Here is a 21828-nt window from a genome sequence, read left to right on the forward strand (position 1 = left end):
TATTACAATTATTCTACATGCAGAAAAAAATCTGAAAAAATTAGCGCATGGTAACGAAATTTGAGGTAAAAACAACATCCATAATTCTAGTTGATGAAGCCCAAATACACGGTATTTAAACGATTTATTTAGTAATTTTTCCACTCATATGGTAACGGTTTACCGGAAATTCTGGTTTTCAAAATTATAAATTGTATTACCACACATTTAATAAAAAAGCAAAGCTAAAAAGTTAATTTAACCGAATAACTAATTCTTATGCCATGCTCTTAAGCATCATGATTAAATTACCCCACTTAAAAAATTTTATCGCCTATTATAAAACCATATTTATTGTTAGTTTTCATGAAATTATTTTCTAAAAGATAAAAATTAACGATCTTTCTTATGTTTCCCATTGAGCCAGAAACATCGCAAATTTTACCATGATCTGGTAATTCTGGCCATACGTTTTTTTGACTCAGTAAACTGCAAAAGAGTTACAGTTTACTGCAAAAAAGCTGTTCTTTAGACTGTAAAAATTTTTCGTGCATCCTAACGATAAAAATGGTGGCAACTATTTTAAACCATATTCTGTAACACCAGTAAATATCCTTTACACTACTTAGTGTAAAGTAGCTGCCACCATAGTTTGTTATTCAGTTACACTAATATTTATAATCACAGTAAGCAAAGATAAATATGAGAGTCCAATTTTTTTGAACCTATATAAATCAATAACTTAGGATACATACAATATTTATTAAAATAAAATTAGTTAATCAAACATACAGACAACCCACAGAGAATATTAATATGAATTAGAACTATGCTTAGCAGAGCAAAAGTAAAGAGAAATTATACTTCATAAAATTATTTAATACAGTTTAAAGAGACTTTAAAATAAATATATAACTACATTTATTGAACAACAAAAAACATACATGCCTGAAAGGACGAACTATTTCCGTATACTAGCCTAAACGCTAATTCGTGGTCGATTGTAAATATATTTCAGACGATATAAAAAGTGTGCTAACATTGGTGTTTACGAAAGCGAAAGCATTTAACGTATAGTGTGAAAGCACGTGACTTGATGTAAATATTTACACTCATATGTGTTATAGATTCAGCCACAACCTTTAAATTGTATATGAAGGTTTGATTTTGAATTGTATATGAAGGTTCAAGTCAGCAGTAATTTGGTGCTGACTTGAAAAAAGAGTTCTTTTACGAGTTGTTCAACATCAAATTCAGAGAATTTTACTGTGTATGAATTAAGTATCTGTAATAAATTCTATAAAATAAAAATAAAAAAATAAACAGTCACTCGGGGAAAAATTACCAATAGCATACCTGCCAACTTTTAATCCCATCCATTATTATTTTTCCCAGTGGTATTAAAATTAAATTAGAACTTCAATTTTAAGCAAACAAATACGTTGTATTTGAGAAAACGTAACTTGACAACCATGATAGTAACGCATATTATTATATGTGCTTAATTTTTGTAGGAATAGTGGTGACCAAAATAATTTAAAAATTAAGTTAATAAAAGAAAAAATAGTATATATTTACTACCACTTTAAATATGAAAATAAAATCTTCCTAAAAATCCGGAAGAGTCGGCAGATATGCAATAGGAATTTTAACGTATGCAATAGATCGGAAATCCCCTTAATTTATATTTAAACAGAGTGTGACTCGATGATATAGTCAAGCGTTAATATACATTGTATAGGATTGTATGTAATAGGATTGTAATAGATATGTAAATGTAATAGGATTGTATTTTATGTGACAGTTATTTCGTGACTATTACGATATTGCATCTATTATGAAGGCATGATATTGAATTTAAATACCTGACACAAATAGACAGTCAAAAATTGTTTTATAAAAGATTTTAACACTCTACGCGTTTCAGACATTTTATTTTATAAACGTCATTGAACAGCAGACCCAAATGTTAGTTTACGACTACCAATGTTCAACTCCGTAGCCTTGTAATTTTGAATCCAATCCAGAAGACAAGGAAACTCCGGGATCTAGTATTGGGAGTAACTTTGCAAACGGGGAAGATTTTTTGAAGGAACTAACCAGCATCTGCGTAACATGGAGAGGAAAACCACGAGAACCTCCCATGGTTAGAATGACAGCAAGAGAACTCTAACCCATAATTCGTCTACCACTGAGGATATTTTACGTCATCACTGTGGTTGGTGCCAGCCGGGTGCAGTATTCGTATCAACCAGTTATCGCTGGGATTCGAACCCGGTTCACCTCATTGGGAGGCGAATGCTTCATCCTCTGAGCCACCATGGCTCTGTTTCAGACATTGACAATTCTTGACAACTTTTAAAAAACGGTGTCTTTAAATATAAATATTGTTAAACATTGATGAACGAACTAATTAGAAATGCTGTTGTGGATTGAAAACGTTGGCAGATTACCTTTGCTCCTCTGTTACATTTCAACTGAATAGAAACGTTGATAGTTTCTCAATGTGTTATTTTTAAATATATATCTTGCTCCATACTAACAAAAAAAAACTATTTGGGGGAAATTCTTGACCGATTTTAAAAGAGATTGTTTTTAAATATATATCTTGTTGCACATTGATGAATGAAATAATTTGGAAGGTAGCAGACCCATTGAAAATGTTGGCAGATTACATGCTCATCAGTTACATTTCATCAGATCAGAAACGTTGATAGATTTTTTAATGCACGGTGCGCAAAATATAAAACGGACGGCCCTGAATAACTTTTGATCTAATGATCGGATGTTCACGTTCTAGAAATCAATCTTAAGGGCTTGAAGGGTTGACCTCAAGTAGGTTAATTAATTAGTGCAGGCGTTATTTTAAGTTACAAAATCAGACACAAAAACGTACTTTCTCTGAATCAGCATGCATTTTTTCGATGGATTCGGATTTGACCCCTCCCCCTAGTTTGGTCAGGAGAGGGTATCAAAGTTTGGATCCCTTAACCCCTTGCCATTGTCACCCGAATCCAGTTCAGGGAACAACTACGTGCATTATTTGTGATGCACGAATTGACTTCAGGAAGGAGAAAAATTAACGTTTCTATTTTGCGAAGACCGAGCTAGTTCGTTTCTACTTAAGGATACTTAGTTCACTATTTTCCTAATAGATGGCATCAGGGGCCCTAGTTTTTCACCGATTACGACTTCAGTCGAGAGAGGGAAATGTGGGTGCCGTTTTTGGGATATACCATACTGTAAAAGATTTGCGAAATTTATTTACTGAAAAACATATTGTTGTGTTTTTATATTATATTATACTAGTTATAGTGCCGACCGGCCTGTGTAGGGGGCAGGGAACTGTCATTGCATCAGAAAGGTCCTGGGTTCGAATCCCGGGCAAGGCATGGATGTTTCTTTCTCTCTCTCTGTGTTCCATTTTATTTTATTTTATAACCGTCGTTGAACAGCCGACCCAATTTCATGGGTTTACGACTACTTACGTTCAACTCCGTAGCCTTGTAATTTTGAACCAATCCAGAAGACAAGGAAACTCCTGGATCAGTACCCCCAGAGGTATTGATTTGTTGTGGGAACATGGAGAACTTTGAGACTCGACAGATTTAACGTGCATCAGTCACCATTTACTACACGGGGAGTCTTCGGCCGGCGAGGATCGAATCCACGACCTTTTGGATATGGGCCCAGCGCCCTACCGACCAGGCTATCCCGGCCCTTTCTCTGTGTTCTATGTCCTTTCTCCTTCGTGTGTGAATGTGACCCGCCCTATAAACGGGTTGTGGTTGTGTGAATGGCGTGGCAGAAGTCAAATTCCTGGCCATAGATGGCACCACTGAAAAACAGGAACAATCGCACCCCCACTGCCTAAACAGGCATACGACAAAAAAACTAGTTATATTATATTTAGCTTCAAAATTTTGTTCAATTTGCTCTACGTAATTGAGTAAGATGTGAGTGTAATCTATTACTTTTTTATGTGTATGTAAAAATTATAAATGCAGTAGTTATTGCATTTAAAATTTTATTTTTGCAATAAAAATTTTTTTTCTAACTTTCATAATTGTATAAAGAACGAAATTAAGCAGTCAAAACAAGTTTCCATTTTTGGACCATTTTACTGAAAAATATATGTCACTGTTTTGCGTATTTCGCCATAATTCGAATTAATTTTTTTTTGCATTAACTAGCATACTAGTTACTTAGAATGTAACTAATTAATTAGTACATTTAAACAATAATACTAAATTAATAAACATAACTAATTGTTTGTTGTTGTTGTTGGCGTAAGGCCGTTTAGGCAGAGGGGGTGCGATTGTTCTGATTTTTCCAGTGGCGCCATCTATGGCCCAGAATTCGACCACATAGTACGTCGCACCCGTTTATAGGGCGGATCTATTTATACATTCATTTATTCATCCTCAGATCATAATTTTGACTTGAATCAGAGAACGATCGATCTCCTATCCAGTAACCCCAGAGGTGTTGATTTGTTATGGGAACATGGAGGACTTTTGTGACTCGTCAGATTTAGCGTGCATCAGTCGCTTTACTACACGGGGAGTCTTCGGTCAGCGGGGTTCGAACCCACGAGCTCTCGGACAGGGGTCCAGCGCCCTACCAACCAGGCTATCCCGGCCCTAACAGACTTAACTAATTAATTAGCATATTTAGGATCTTACCTCCTTCGAACCATTGAGATTGAGTCCTAGAACGTGAAGATCTGATCATTAGATCAAAAGTCATTAAGGGTGGTCTTTTTTTCTGAACTCTGACAATTTTGAAATTTATGTATAATTACCTACTAATAAAAAGAAACAATTTGAAATGCTGCTGCTATTCTTCTCTACTTCCTTAATCCAATAAAAAAGTTGGCTTATTACTGCTCCTCAATTACGTTTTATCTGATAAGAAAACTTAATACAGTCAAACCCCGCTATAGTGAGCCTTCAAAGGACTGAAATTTCGGTTCACTATAACCTAGAATTCACTATATCCGATTACGCAGGCAATTTTGCTAATGGTTCCCAAAATCCTCCCTTTTATTACATTATATTCATATAAATGACTGAAAAATATTATGTAGTATCAAAAAATGCGTTGTTTTTCATTTCTCTTCGTCTTGCGCACAAAAAACAATTTGTAATCTTTAGCTGATGAGCAATCCTTAACATCAGGTATGGAAACACTTCCCGACTCTCAAGTAGTTTTTTCTGAATTTCTATTATTCCGCTTTTTAAACCTGTCTATAGATGGTTTTAAAAATCGATATATGTATTTATTTTGAAGTAGAAATTTCAAAATTATTACCAAAAAAAAAAAAATGAAGAACAAAATCAGTCGAAGACAGAAAAAAGTTTATTATATCCAACTTCCTTACTTTTTTGGTTCAATATATCCACAAAAAATAACATTATACGTGTATAGCAAGACACGTGAGCGAACATTTCGTTCACTATATCTGGGAGTTCACTATAAAACATGTTCACTATAGCGGGGTTTGACTGTAGTATTTTAATAGATCATTTTTAAATTGTTATTTCTGTTTCAATTTAGCAACTGCGAAAGTTCTTATAATGACTCATTCTCAGTTATATTTCGGATATTGGAAAACCGTAGTAGTGGTTCTATTTCTCGATTTCATTTCCTGCTTGGAAAAGTAACTTTAGTTTCTTTCCGAATTACGCCATTGATACCAAGGACTCATCAACAGAGACCATAAAATTAACGCTCAAAAACTATTATTTTAGACCAATCTGTTTCTGATATCCGTTGAAAGCAAGAAGAAGCCTTCACAGTGGATCCGTTTCTTGGTTACAGTTAAAAGAATAAAAATTCTTAGTCATGGACCTGTTGACAAGGGCCTGTCGTCAAGGGCCTGTCGTTACATTTAGGACACAAATCAAGAGAGAGACTAAATAATTGAAGCCTGGAGTCAATTATTTTTGAACAAATATTTGTAAAAAATATTTTTTGTATAAAAATGACTGAAGCATGTAACTTATTAGTTACTCTTATACCTAAGTTAGCATGAAGATTACTGTTTTTCCAATTATTTTTAGTACAGTGGTCATCTCTGAGTTTTATTGAGGGAAAAAAATTTTTTTTGTCTCATAGTCTTATTGAGAAAAAATTCCCATTCCTGATTCCTGGAATCAGTTATTTTTGAACAAATATTTGTAACAAATATTTTTTGTATAAAAATGACTGAAGCATGTAACTTATTAGTTACTCTTATACCTAAGTTAGCATGAAGATTACTGTTTTTCCAATTATTTTTAGTACGGTTGTCATCTCTGAGTTTTATTGAGGGAAAAAAAATTTTTTGTCTCATAGTCTTATTGAGAAAAAATTCCCATTCCTGATTCCTGGAATCAGTTATTTTTGAACAAATATTTTTTGAGTAAAAATGACTGAATCATGTAACTTATTAGTTCGTCTTATAACTAAGTTAACATAAAGCTTATGGTTTTTCCAATTATTTTTAGTACAGTTCTCATCTCTGACTTTTACAGAGAGAATTTTTTTTTTGTCTCATAGTCTTATTGAGAAAAAATTCCCATTCCTGATTCCTGGAATCTATTATTTCGGAACAAATATTTGTAACAAATATTTCTTGTATAAAAATGACTGAAGCATGTAACTTATTAGTTACTCTTATAACTAAGTTAACATAAAGTTTATTGTTTTTCCAATTATTTTTAGTACAGTTCTCATCTCTGAGTTTTATTGAGAGAAAAAAATTATTTTTGTCTCATAGTCTTATTGAGAAAAAATTCCCATCGTAATTATTCTTCATCACAAAACCATAAATTTTTTTCTTAATGATCTTATTTCGATTTCATCGTATATTTTAAGAAATTAGCTGTATTCTCAACTAATCGGCAATAATTACAGAAACGATAGTCGTTAGTACACTAAAAAATGTCTTTTATGAGCCTGATTTTATTGGTTTTGACACAATGACAAATGAATCGTCATTTTTGCGAAAAACTTCTCATGGGATTTAGACATAAAATGTTTATGCTAGAGTGAACTGACGTCATAAATCATATTTTTTAAAAGTAAAGTTGTCTTTTCCATGATTAATTCAATCGTTAAATTCAAATTCTATTCTAAAATATTTTAGAAATATGAATTTTTTAATGATTTGTGTAGCACACGTTTTCTGAAATTAGCGTTAACTATTGACAGTAACAATCAAGAAAAATAAGTCATTTCATTTAGAAAAATATTAATGGACATAACTTGATAAACGCGTTTGAAAAAAGTGAACTTGGCTCAAAATATGTATTGAGTAAGTTATAAATAGACTGAAATGTATTTTTAAAAACCGGTTTCTTAAATATGTGCGCATTTGATAAAATGGAGATAGCTGTTTTAAAAATGAGAGTAGGAATTTATTTCGTTTTTGTTACTACTATTACGATTATTTTAATTTAGCTGAATGAACTTGTTAACAATGATTATTCATAAAATTAAGTGAATTTTGTGAATTTTTTAAATATGTTTTTTTAATAAGAAATATGAATTTTTTTAATGATTTGTGTAGCTCACGTTTTCTGAAATTAGCGTTAACTATAAACCGTAACAATCAAGAAAAAAAGTAGTTTCATTTAGAAAAATATTGTTGTACATAACATAATAAACACGTTTGAAAAAAGTGAACAAAACTCAAAATATGTATTGAGTAAGTTATAAATAGACTGAAATGTGTTTTAAAAAAAACCGGTTTCTTAAATATGCACACTTGATAAAATGGACAGAGCTATTTTAAAAATGAAAGTAAGAATTTATTTCGTTTTTGTAACTACTATTACGATTATTTTAATTTAGCAGAATGAACTGGTGAGTAATGATTATTTACAAAATTAAGCGAATTTATCATTTTATTGATTTGTTAATAGTCTTTTTTAAAAGATAAGTAACCTAGATGTCAAATATTTGGATACATTGTTTAACATTTTATTTTTTATTTTACAATTTTGTCACCTTACACAGCGAACCTGTGTCATCTTATTCAGTGACGAATGCTCCATCCCATAAGCCACCAACGCTCATTGTTAAAAAAAAAAAAATTTATCATTTTATTTTATCATCTTCGTTGAAGAGCCGATCCAATTTTTCGAGTTTACGACAACTAATGTTTAACTCTGAAGTTTTGTAATTTTGAACCCAATTTAGAAAAAAAGCGATCAAGTAATGAGAAAAATTTGTTGTCGCGGAGGACTTTTTGATGGAACTTGCCCGTATTTGCGTTACATTGAGAGGAAAACCTTCATAGCCTGACGGCAAGGGGACTCTAACCCATTGTCCGTCTACTACTGAGGATATTTTACGCCAGCACTGTGGTCGGTGCGAGTCGGGAGTGGAATTCGAATCAACCAGCTATTGCTGGGATCGAACCCAGGTCACCTCATTTGGGGGCGAGCGCTCTATCCCCTGAGCCGCCAAGGCTCAATTTAAGATATTGAGTGAATAAAATGCATTTAAAATTAAACCAGAGACATTGAAGAGGATTCGAATATTTTTTAACAACAATAAAGCAAAAACTGGTGCTCATTGACTTTTTTAGAGTTGTTGAAATTCCATTACGAGAAAAAGCAACGTTGTCAACGAGAACTACAAATTGATAAATGGACCTTTACAAATTCATAACCCCATAACTCGGCTAAAAAAACTCTGATTTAAACCCTGTTTGTTACCTATTACATAATATTATTGTATTTTGCCTATTATATTTTTATTATGTTTATGTCTATTATATTTTTTATTATGTTTTCATATATTTATGTTTTTTCTTTCCTTTTTTTCAGGTTTGTGCTTCTGAAGATCCAGATTAAGAAAATTGTGATAAATTATGATTATTAAGACTATTCCAAATGGAATCTTTATCGATCACTAAACTCACAGGACGATTTTCGACAGAAAAAATTCAAATTTAATGGATAAAATACGTTGGAAAACATGCATTATTTATAACAATGACATAAATGGTCGCACATTGATGCTATTAAATGTTCATCAAATTATGCAATGTTATTTTGACATTGTTTTGATATAAAACAGAAAAATATGATAATGATACCTTCTCAATATAATGATGCTTAGATAACAATATATTTTCAGGTAAATTTTACGTTTTTAGTTAAGTCGGAATGAATTAGATGTTATTTTATGATGTAAAACGTAGAATCTACGTATCTTCGTAAACATTTTGTTCTGTTATTTTGGTAGAGCTAAGAAAATAGCATCGTGTTACACTCTAATAATTTCTCCTTTTTTACTTCTAGAAAGCATAGCACTTTCAAAACTATCCTTTTTTCAGCAGATCATTAATAGAAAATAAGATCTGAAAGCCATTAGTATCCGAGATAATTATAGTGTTTTATTATTCTCGAAATATTTTATGGCGAATGAAATTGCACATCTTTAGCACTTATTTTCCGACAAAAATAGCTCGCTGGTCGCTGCCTGAAATTTACTGAAAGAAACTGTTGCTATTTTATGGAAATTGCTCTGTGAGAGATATCCTATTTTCTAACCGCATAAATCTTAAATATCGCAATTCACCATTTTGTAAATATATAATAACCGTTTTGAACATTACTGGCATTATTTTTTTAATAAATTGTTCGAAAATCTCTTTCAGTTTTGATGAACAGTTTTATTACGGTTAAATCAGTAAAATTTAAATAAATTCAATGAGATAAGGAAATCAGTTTGAGCCCAAAATGCAATAAACTACACATTAGGAAATAATTATTCTATTTTTTAAACTGTTTATGTGATCAGAAAAATTAAATAGTCATAAAATATCTATTTTTTTTGCAAAAGAAACATGCATTGTAACCATATTTAGATTATTGTTATAATTTTGCACCTGATATTTGCTGAATTGAGAAATCGTGCATTATTAAATTTTTAGACGAAATTTACAAGTTAACGGGTATGCATTGCATTAGACTCTAAAATGATTTGAAAATAAATCAATATGTTAAATATATAGTTATTTATATATATAAAAATATTTTTTGCATTTGGCGCTAACAAGATTTAAAATGACAGAATATGCAATGCCCCTGACGGAATATTAGTTAAAAATTAACTAATATTAGTTTCATTAATTGGAAACTATTCATAGATACAATTCACCGCATATTCAAGCAAAATTCAAATTAAAAAATATGTATGAAGTAAATTTTAACAAAATTTGAAAGTGAAAGCCATGTCTTTGGTTATGGTTACACCAGCGCCAGAAGAGTCCAGTATGGACAGCAACAAGCTTCAACCTCAACAGACCTTTGACCGTGAAGACTCATTACCACCTCCTCTTCTACCAAGTCTGAGTATAAGTGAATCGGAGAACGATAATGAACAATTCTTTTTTGACATGAGTCGTCAAAATTCGGTAGATTCAACAATTCTACTTCCACCTTTTTATAACAACAAGAATGCTCTCCATTTTGGGCGAATGCACTCAGAACCTGAAAGACCTTTACCACTGGTGGAGTTTCAACATTTAGAACAGCAATCGTCATCGAACAAACCTACGGATTTGGAAACAAAAGCTGGTTCTCCTCAGGCCAATTATAGATCATGTCCAGAAATAAGACCTGAAATTCAAGTACAACCTGCTAGACTTCAAAAAGATGTTCTTCCTGAACGAGGTAAGAAAAATATCACATTGCTTATTTCAATTCTAATCCAATTGCTCATTCATTTTTCTTATTTCAATGCTATTCTAATTGCTCATTCACATTGTGCTTATTTTTATGCATTTGATGAGATCTTAATATTTATTTGAGCAGTTCAAATGTTAACTTCAGCTGAATCACATCAATAAAAGAGTTACACCATAATGCATTTAAAATTTGAGCAACCATAAAAAGTGCATTAAGGTATCATATTATATATATATATATATANTATATATATATATATACAGGTAAATAACAGGTAGAACAGATATAAACAGGTAGACAAAATAATAGGAACACCTGTGAAAGAATGGAGTCGTCATTCGACAGTCCAATAACGGCTGGCACGTGTCACAAGAGTGTGCCATCTAGTGGTGATGAAAGGAAAGGTATCAGTCTAGCATTTGGCAGTGTGAAAGATGCGTGAGAAAAATACATTCCTGGCAAAGCGAGATTATGTTCGACCTCTCTGACCTTAAAAGAAGCATGATAACCGGTGCTCGCCTAGCTGGAGCGTCAGTGACCAGAACAGCGAACCTTGTGGGTGTTTTAAGGACCACTGTATCAAGGACTCTGTCGCCTTACACAAAGTTGGGCAAGGTGTCTTCTGCGAAGCGCAACAGCGGCAGGAAGTCGAAGTTGTCTGACCGTGATAGACGGGTGCTGAAGAGGATAGTCGCTCTAAAACGCAAGACTACACTGCCTTTGATTACTTCCGAGAAGAATAACCACCTTCAGAAACCCGTATCCATGAAAACTATTCAACAGGAGTTACATGCTGCTAACATTCCTGGCAGAATAGCTATTTCAAAACCGTTAGTTTCAGAGCGGAATGCTTTGAAGAGACTACAGTGTTGCCAAGACCCCTAAAATGGACACAACTGCAATGGGAACAAGTCATTTGGTCTGGTGAATCCTCTTTTACACTGTTCCAGACCACCGGTAGTGTGTTCGTGTGGCGAACGCCGGCAGAAGCATTTCATGTTGACTGCCTGGTTCCAACCGTGAAACATGTAGGTGGTTCTGTGATGGTGTGAGGTGCTATATCTGCCCGTGGATTGGGACCTCTCGTTGTCTAATGGGGAGTGGTCAATGGTGACCATTACCGAAGCATTCTCGCATATCATCTTCCCCCTATGCTTCATATTCTCTCTACTGAAGAATGTCCTGTGTTCCAAGATGACAATGCTCCTGTTAACACGTCTCACTGTGTTCAAACATGGTTAAATGAGCATAATGATGAAGTGGAGCATCTAACGTGGTGTCCTCAGTCCCCTGATCTCAATATCATTGAGCCTTTGTGGGGTTTTTTAGAGAAAAAAGTCCGTACTCGGTTTGCTCCTCCGCGCACACTCTCTGAACTCGAGACGGAACTCGAGAACAAGAAGAATGGCTGTAAATTCCGATGAACTTTGTTCAAGACCTTTATTTGTCAACCCCACGTCGAATGCAAGATGCCATTCAGGCTAAAGGTGGACCAACTCCTTATTAATAAAATATTTTCATTTTTTCACAGGTATTCCTATTATTTGTCCTATACCTGTATATATATCCAAGCAATCAATAACTTTAACTTAATTACTAATAATTAAGTTCATATATACTCTGTATTTCAAGCACGACGCCATTGGTTCAAAAAATTGAAGGCAATCCAAGCTGGAATGTTGTAAACGAAATCTCTTGGTATTAGCAAGACACTGGTAGTTAGAGAGATTGTGCAACATTGTCATAAACTATTCATTTAATAAAAAAAAATATTGCGTTAAAAGATTTTCTGTTCAAATCTTAAAAAAAAATCTAAGAAAAAGGAAATCTTGGGTTATAGATGTAGAAATTAACAGTTCTCGCGAAAAATCATTAAACTCCAACTTTAAAAGTACCAAATAACTTAATGTCAGTAAAATAATAACTTTTGAAATAGAAATACTATCATCTAAAAACTTTACGTGGGTAAAATAACAACTTGTCGAAATAGAAGCACTATCATTTAACATCTTTACGTCGGTCAAATTACAGCTTTTAAGAATACAAATTCTGTGATTTAATGACTTAACGTTGTTTAAATAACAACTCTTCAAATTATATGTACTATCATTTAATAATTTTACGTCTATCAAATAACAACTTTTCAAAATAGAAGAGCTATTATCAAAATTATATTATTTTAATTTAACATTGTTAAAATAATAACTTTTCAAAGAAGTACTATCATCTTATAATTTTACGCCGTTCAAACATCAACTTTTAAAAATGAAAGTACTCCTATTCAAGTTCATAACCACTTTTCAAATAAGAAACATTTACCATAAGTTTACAAAAGCTATTTCTCGCTTATTTCAATAAATATTTTTGTTGATAATTGAAGTGACTCTCCTTTCTAAAATTAGAACAAAGTGTGCCTTTTTAAACGACACGCTCATTGATGTGAAGGATCTGTAAGTTTTCATCTTCAAGTGTTTGTAAAACAGTGAGTTTAAATCTTTCCGTTTTATGCTATTCAATTTTTTTAATGTAACACATCATAGCGGTTCACTTCATTTTTCATATTAATTTAGCAATGATTAATATAATTAATTTTAAAAAAATTTAGCAGTAAGCAGAGTGATATATCGTGAATCATCATTTTTTTAATTGCTATAACAATGTCTTGTTAAAAATTTCTGGAGATATCTTGTGAATATCATTCCTTACAATAAGTATCGAAAGGCTTAGGGGATAGAGTGCTCGCTTTTCAATGAGATGCTCGCTTTTCGGTTCGAATCCCAGCGATGGCTGGTCGATATAAATTCCGCTTCCATCTTGCACCGACCACAGTGCTGACGTAAAGTATTCTCAGTTGTAGACGACGGATAATGGATTAGAGTCCCCGTGCTATCAGGCAAACAATGGGAGGTTTTCGTGGTTTTCCTCTCCATTTAACGCAAATGCGGGTTAGCTCCATCAAAAAAATCATCCATGAAGGCAAATTTCTCCCAATACTCGATCCAGGAGTTCCCTTGTCTTCTGGATTGGGTTCAAAATTACAAGGTTACGGAGTTGAACATTAGCAGTCAGAAGCCCATAAAATTGGGTCGGCTGTTCAACGATGGTTATAAAATAAAATAAAATGAGTATCGAAAGTCTTAGGGGATAGAGCGCTCGCCTTTAAATGAGGTGAACCGGGTTCGAATCCCAGCGATAGCTGGTCGATACGAATTCCGCTTCCGGCTTGCACCGACCACAGTGCTGACGCAAAGTATTCTCAGTTGTAGACGACGGATCATGGGCTAGAGTCCTCTAGCCGTCAGCCTACCGTGGGAGGTTTTCGTGGTTTTCCTCTCCATGTAGCGCAAATGCGGATTAGATCCATCAAAAAGTCCTCCACGAAGGCAATAATCTCTCAATACTTGATCCAGGAGTTCTCTCGTCTTCTGGATTAGGTTCATAATTATAAGGCTATGGAGTTGAACATTAGTAGTCGTGAACCCAAAAGTGTGTCGCCTGTTCAACGACGGTTATAAACTATAAAATAAAATGAATATCGAGATGACGTTAATTAATTTCAACGATACTACGACGGCCAATATTAACCACAATAGAAATCAAGTACGATAAACGCGCGAGTATTATCGAAAACTACTGAGTACAAAAATATCACGATTCTTGTCAATCACAAATATCATCCATTGCAAATATCATAATTTTTTTCAAACAAATGAAGCTATAAGATAGTCAATTACAAAAACCTGAAAATAGAGTTCGATTATATTTTAACGCATCATGGAATATTTATTTTTGGTAGCAATATTTTACAAAGTTATCCTCATGATATATATTGAACAAGCCTTACCATGAAAATGGAACAGACGATAATTATTACGAATGATGTTTTCACAATCAATAATGACCACGTTATTAGTCAATACTGACCATCATATTTGTAGATATCGACCACAAATAAGATAATATCGCGAATAGTAGCGGTAAATATCGAATGCAAAAATACCGCCACTGTTATCGATAAATATCGAATACTGTAAAATAACAGGGAATCTTAGCTCAAATGCAAGCATTATCTATTTAATTTGTTTTCTGCTTCAAGCCAGTGTTTATCACAGCTCTGATATACATACCATCAATGGTCATATTCGATTATATGACCAATATGATAAAGGATCATCTATGATCAGCCTACCATTGGTGCTTTTCTGGTACCACTGCTGAAAATTTTGGATCGTGTTCAACTATAAAATGATTCAAATTTACTGCAACCATTAATATTTTAATGTTATATTGCAAATTTTAATTTGGTACGACTATAATAAGTTAACGATGCTTTCGCAATCAACAATGACCACCCTTGTCCAAAATGTTTGTGGCTATTGACCACCAATTGGATACTATCAGGAGTAGTATCGATAAAATTAATTCTCGAATGCAACGTACTAAAAGTAAATTTATATAGCCATTTTGGATTTAATTGCATTTAGGTTATTTGAGGAAAAAAATAACAAGGTTTTTTGATTCCATTATAGTGTTGTTCCCTTTGATTTATATTCTGAACCGATTTTGAAATGAATTTCCATAATGGCAAGAATCCAAAATTTTTCGAAATCAGAAAATTATTTGACGTGAAGAAATGAGCCCAGACGTACTTTCATTTCCTTTAATCTTAAGAGAAACTGAAAACCGAATGCCTCCCAGTTTCTTAATTTCCGGAAATAAAGTCGCTTATGCCTAAATGTTTTGATTATTACTATGAAAAGCGTTTTCATTTTTTACGTCACTTTATTACCTTTGGCGATAAAACTTTGCAGTTAATAATTATATTTTAAATTATGCCAATTACGTCAATTCTACAAATACATACACGTGCAGTCTTTCCATAAATTTAAAATAAGTAAATAATAAAATATTATATTCAACCTATTTTAAAAATAAATCTTAATTTAACTTTTCACTTTTAAAGTAATTGAAATTTGATTTATGCATTTTGAAATACGTGGAGGAAGTTTCATAGTAGATGATATTAAATTTATTAGCGATAGGTGACATTTTCGTAATAATTAAGAAATTGAGTGTTTAATAATTTTAATTACAATTATTTAAAAAATAATTAATTACATGAATCATTTTAATCAACACTATTTTTTGTTAGTTAAAGCGATGGAATATTTAATAACAGAAAAAACTTGTTCGAAAACTGATTACTTCGCTGTTCAAATTTCGTTAAAATTAAAGTAATTAGTAACTCTTAATTATTATAATGGGTGTACTAAACCAGAGTTTCTGTTTGAACAAATTTTCAAAGAATTTTTGCTTATTATTATTTTTTTTGGACTGTTTATATAAAAACTTAAGGTAAGTTCACAGTGAGAGGAAATAGTAACATCTCATTGTATTGCGCCCTCTGCGCTAACACTTTCAACTTGACTTTTGAAAAACTATGTTATGCGCTTGCGCAGATGACGTAACGTAAACGTTAATGACAGTAATCAAGGTGAACCCACTATAAGAATCTGCTTCCGAAGAATGTGCAAAAAATACAACTTAATTATTAACAAATTCTGTTAATAGGACGTTTCAAAATATAAAAATAAAACAGAAATGAAATAATTCAAAATTACTTTGACATCAAACAAATCCCTATTGTTTGTACGAAATAAAATAATATAACTTTAAAAATTTTGATTTAGAAAAACAAATAAATGAAAAATACATATTTCGAGGGAGGAAAATCCAAATTAAAAAAGTTTATTATTAAAATAATAAAAGTAATTAAAAATCACAAATCAAAATATCGAGTAAAAAAAGTCTAATAATTCAAAGGAGTTGAAAATTATTCCTCACATTTGTATTGCTTGTATGAAACAAAAATATTGCACTGAAAATTACGATTTAAAAAAAATTAATTCATCTACTAGAAGTAAAAATGTTAAAAAACACTCAAAATCTTTCCTAAAGTAAATGAAAATATTTCGTGAAATCAAACAGGGTCACTAAGTGATCATTTTTCTAAAAAAAATTAAATGAAGATGAATATGATAAGCATAAGATAAACATAATTAATATAACTAAAAAGATAAACATAATTAAAAAGACTCAAATTAAAATTTTAAGTTAAAAAAAATAGTTTAAAAAAGTTTAAAATTTCATTAAATTTTTATAAGTATAGTTGAATTATTTATTTCAAGTTTAAGAAACACAGGATCTAATTATGAAGAAAAAAAATCAATTTAACTAAAACCTTCCTGAAAAAAAGAAAAAAAAAACTAAACCGAAGTGAAAATTTCGAAGAGGAAAACAAGCTCTTAATGTAATCATAATTGATTAATAAAATTTTTTTAAAAGAATGAAGATTTGAAAGATTCATAGCAAAAGAGGAAAAAAAGTATTAAAAAACTGAAATTTTGAGTTAAAAAATATAACAATTCAGAAGAGTTAAAAATAAATCATCATATTCTTATTAATTAAATTAAATAAAATGATTTAACATTAAAAATGGCGACTTATATAATAATTAATTATAAAACTGTTGAGGGATTTATATTATTTTTTATATAATTGTTTAATAAGTTGAGATTTTTAAAGATCTAATAAGATAGATTTTTTTTTCTTTCTGAAGCGTTCAAAAACTCAAATTTCAATTTAAAAGAAAAGTCCTTTAATAATTTAATAGATCTAAAAATTAATCATCAAATTCTTATTCTTTGAACTAAACAAAATAATTTAACATTAAAAATGGCTAAATCTTCAATAATTCATTATAAGCATATATATAAATTCATTTCCTTAAAATTGATGGAACTAAGGATCTAATTAAAAGAATCAGTCTAAGTCTTCTCTGAAAACAAAACCGAAATAAAAAACAGCCTGAATGTTTCGTGGAAGAAAAACAAAACCTTAATGTTTACACGAAACCATCCAAAAAACAAAAAATAAGGATTTAAAAAAATGCATAGTTAAAGGGTTGGAAAAGACTGATAAGTTGAATGAGTCGTCACGTGGTTAAGAAGAGGAGGAGACTTGGTTGCCGTTGGCAACTAAAGTAAAAAAAAGGGGAAAGCCCTAGCATAAAGCACACAACACACACATCTTTTTCTCACAGTTGTAGATATGTTTATTCCCTGACTCTTAGGTAGTGTATTTGTCTCTTTTCAGAGCCCGAAAGAAGACTCCTACGTCAGCCACCGATAGGGGGCTTCTGTGCAGGCGGCCGATCGGGGCCGGTGGTCGGCGGTAGAAGTCATTTGTGGCCGCCTCATGCGAGGCTAGGCCTCAGCTCCCGCCTTGAGCATTCCTTTTTAACCAAAACAGTCTCTCGTGAGAGTGTGGCCGCTTCTCTGCGACAACTTTACAGAGATCCTCCACAAAGTAGTAACGAGTTTGCCGAAATAGCCGCCGATTCCATGCGTGTCAATGGAGCCATTCGTCAATTTAAGCAGCTCCGTAAGCCCATCACTTTTTCCTCTAGTATGTCAATTGAGTATTCTATGAAAGCCCAGAATTCTACAGAATCTGAGACGGCGGCGATCGCTCTCGTCGGTATTACCCACGACCAGCCGCCCGTCTCAGCCGAGAGAAAAGCCCCATCTTCCGGCTTCCACAAACCAAGCGTCGGCTACAGGCTCGGACGAAGGAAAGCGCTTTTCGAGAAACGGAAAAGAATCTCCGATTATGCTCTTGTTATGGCCATGTTTGGTATTATTATGATGGTAGTAGAAAATGAACTCTCTGCTGCAGGTGTTTATAATAAGGTAAGTCATTATTTTAATTATTATTATCATATGCATATATGTAACACAGACATAAAACCGCCAAAGTAGGAGAAAAAAAAATATCTGTGATAATAAATAATTTCCGAATCTGCGTTCTTTTTTTCGAAAAGATCATTAATCTAACTTTTAAAAAATTAGTATATCTAATATAAAGTTGAGAATAAACTAAACACAAAGATACAGAGATAAAAGGTACATATACACTTTGATGTACTCTGAGAAAAAAATTATGGTCATAACTATCAGAATATGGTTAAATTTTATATGTGTCTGGCTCTATGGGAACACCTAAAAGCTCCCTAATTTTTAACGCAGCATTTTAATGATTTTTGTTCAATTAACCATAAAATATAATTTTATAGTATGTGAAAAATTTCTTAATTGTGGTAAAATGCGGTAATTTTATTGCAATTCCTTATAACCTGGCATAAAAACCATCCATTTGGTGAAATTTACTTTTCAATTTTGTTTTATGTTCGGTAATAAGGACTGTAATTTGGAAAACCAGAATCTTCGGTAAATCGTTATCATATGAACGGAAAAATTACCAAATACCGATTTATAAATACTATATATTCCTGTTTTATTTTCATAATTATGCTTTTATTTTATCAGAAATGTCATTTTCATACAGATTGGAAGTTTTGTCTTTTTTTTATCTTCGTGATATAGAACTTAAATGTATGTAAAAGCTCAGGTTATCTAAAATGTATACGACACTGATATTTACATATGTATGTGTATTTGACGCATTTAATGTCTATCATTCTGATAAAACCCTAAATGTATAGTTAATTAAAAGTAATCAAATTACATAGTCATCATTACTTAATTCTAGAGCTATGTAGTGAGCAGGTTTTCCCTCTGGGCGATTCTTGAGTAAAAATGATCAATTTCAAAGTCATCATTGTCTAATTTAAGTGTTATAAATTAAAAGCGATATTCTTTATTTTTATTGAATGTGAAAAAAGTAGTAAATATATGGCCTCATCAGACTGCTGCTAAATTAATTAAAGCACTACTGTTTACTAAACCATATTAGCACATCAGTACCTAATTTTAAATTACATAGATTAAGAAAGTACCCCAATGTAAAAAGTACACTTACGTTACGGTTATGGAGTTTTCCTCAGCTAGCCGCATTTTTAGTTATAAAAAATCAAAAGATAGATTCAGATTCAATCGAGGATTTCGATATTTTAATTCATCGCCGTAAATACGCATGTCTGGCATTTTATCCAAGAATGTTTAAATTTTAATAGAAAAAAATATTCTGTAAAATTGGATAGTAAAGTGTTAACAAAAAATATCTAGTGTCATCTTTTTCTTATAAATGTGTGTAAAATATTCAAAAATGTTTGTTTAGATCTGAATAAAAAAATATCTTAATGAGTTTTAAACACTAAAACAGTAGTTTAATTATTAAAATTTCAGATGGATTAAATTGAATAGAATTCCAATTCCACTGGTTATTTGTAGATAAAGAAATTCTCTGAAAAAAAAAAGAAAATAATTAACGAAAACAGCATTTCTTTATTTGAATTGATTGAGAGTTTTTTTTTTTCATTATTAATAGCTTAAACAATTTGATAACTTGAGCATTTAATATGCATTAATAACTTAAACATTTGATGATTGAATAGATTTTCAAACAAAAATATGCATTTGTCAAAGAATAATAAATATAAAACGAAAACTATTTTTTAAAAGACACTAAGGAATCGAGTTTCAAAATACAGTAAACAAATAACGCTATGAAAAATAAACCTCCTTTAAACGTCTAAAAAAGTTTGTTTTTTGCAATCGAAAAAGGATAACAAAAAAGGACTTTCTACAAAAAAAATAAAAATAAAATAAATAAAAAAATCTTCTTTAAGCACCTCTTTTGCTATTCTATTATATTTTCTTTTCTATGCACCGATGCATTGTGGGAAAGCATACGATCACACGAGGAAACGTAAGATCGACAATTGAGAATTTACGGGTTATTTGAATAATGCTGCCTGCGACATTTTGTTTTAAATTTTATATTTAATTTGAAATGTAATATTTTTCTTAATGTTTGAGTATAACTCTTAAGTTTTAAAATACAACCAATAAACACACGTCCTATATCTTATTTTTAAAAAATTAACAAATAATTTGTTAAATTTGCACATCTGAATTTTCAGATGCGCATCTGAAATTTTACTTAACACACAGATGAAGAGATATTAAAATATATATTTGAAATTATGCTCTATACGATACTAAATATATTCTTTATATTATTAGAATTAAAAACTTCAAAAACAGATAGTAATCAAATTTAACTTATATCTTCATTAGCTCTTGTGTTCAACAAATAGGACATTTCCTAGAATTTTTCCGCGTAAAATTTAATATTAGTATTTAAAAGGAAAATTCTGAACGTATGCATTGTCGAAGTGATTATCCATCTGAAAAATAACTATATTTAACTTTGTTAATCGGGATTTATAAATACGATGAAAAATTATAATTACGAAATTTCATTTATGTAAAATTATGGCATATTTGAGCTTATTTATTTATTATTTCAGTCTGGTAAGTATTGTGTCATGACCAAAGTGCAAAAAATGCACCATAAAAATATCCTTCAATATGCAAAAAATTAAATTTATCATTTTATGCAATTAAAAATAAGCAAAGTTAATAATAATTAATAGAAATATTTTTTTGAAAAATATTTTTTCATATTTATGTTTAATTTTTCTAAACTACATATTTAACTTAAAATCGTATTTTCGGCCATTATTTAAAGCTCAATTCTCAGAAGGTTATTGAAATAATTTAAAAAAGTTAGTAACAACAATAATTCAAAGATAGCTGATTTTTCATAATAAAACAAACGTTGGTTAATTACTTCAATTTTGAAAACAACGTCAAGTATTTAAAGCAGCCACCAATCAAGCGTATGTTTCTGAGACTTTTGGTTCGTAGACAAAATAAAATAAACTCAGCAAATATTGGAAATGTTTTATTTATAAACACATGATATGTAGCTCGACGTCATAAATCAAAAATGTTTTTGAATAAATGAAATAGTTTTGGGCCAAGCATTTGTAAGGTTTATGTTATCGGTTTAAGTTTAGTTTAGTGCTTTGTGACACAATGCATTGGGATGCATATTTGAAACGAAAATTTTATATTTTTAAATAAAATTCTTCTGTAAATTATATTTTAAAATTTTTAATTTAATTTGTAAAATTAAAGTGAAACAGAGATTCTTTCCAATGATGTGAAATGGCATCGAAAACTTTGATTTTTACACGCTTCTAAGTAATAACCATCCCTAAAAAATATTTTTAAAATCTTTGTCAAAAATGAATTACGAAAAGGATGAATATTATTATTGAAGATCACGAAAT

General features: G+C 31.3%; 1 protein-coding gene across 1 annotated transcript in view; it reads left to right on the plus strand.

Annotated features, from left to right (window-relative positions):
- Positions 1 to 21828, plus strand: part of LOC107450569 (small conductance calcium-activated potassium channel protein 1-like) — a 640664-nt gene that overhangs the window by 350247 nt on the left and 268589 nt on the right. Inside the window, exons 5-6 of the mRNA XM_071188289.1 lie at positions 8799 to 10652; positions 17823 to 18418. Coding sequence (XP_071044390.1) covers positions 10211 to 10652; positions 17823 to 18418 — 1038 coding nt within the window. The 5' untranslated portion in view covers positions 8799 to 10210. The remainder of the gene's footprint in view (positions 1 to 8798; positions 10653 to 17822; positions 18419 to 21828) is intronic.

This window comes from Parasteatoda tepidariorum, chromosome X2 (genome assembly GCF_043381705.1).
Source record: "Parasteatoda tepidariorum isolate YZ-2023 chromosome X2, CAS_Ptep_4.0, whole genome shotgun sequence".
Classification (NCBI taxonomy): Eukaryota; Metazoa; Arthropoda; class Arachnida; order Araneae; family Theridiidae; genus Parasteatoda; species Parasteatoda tepidariorum.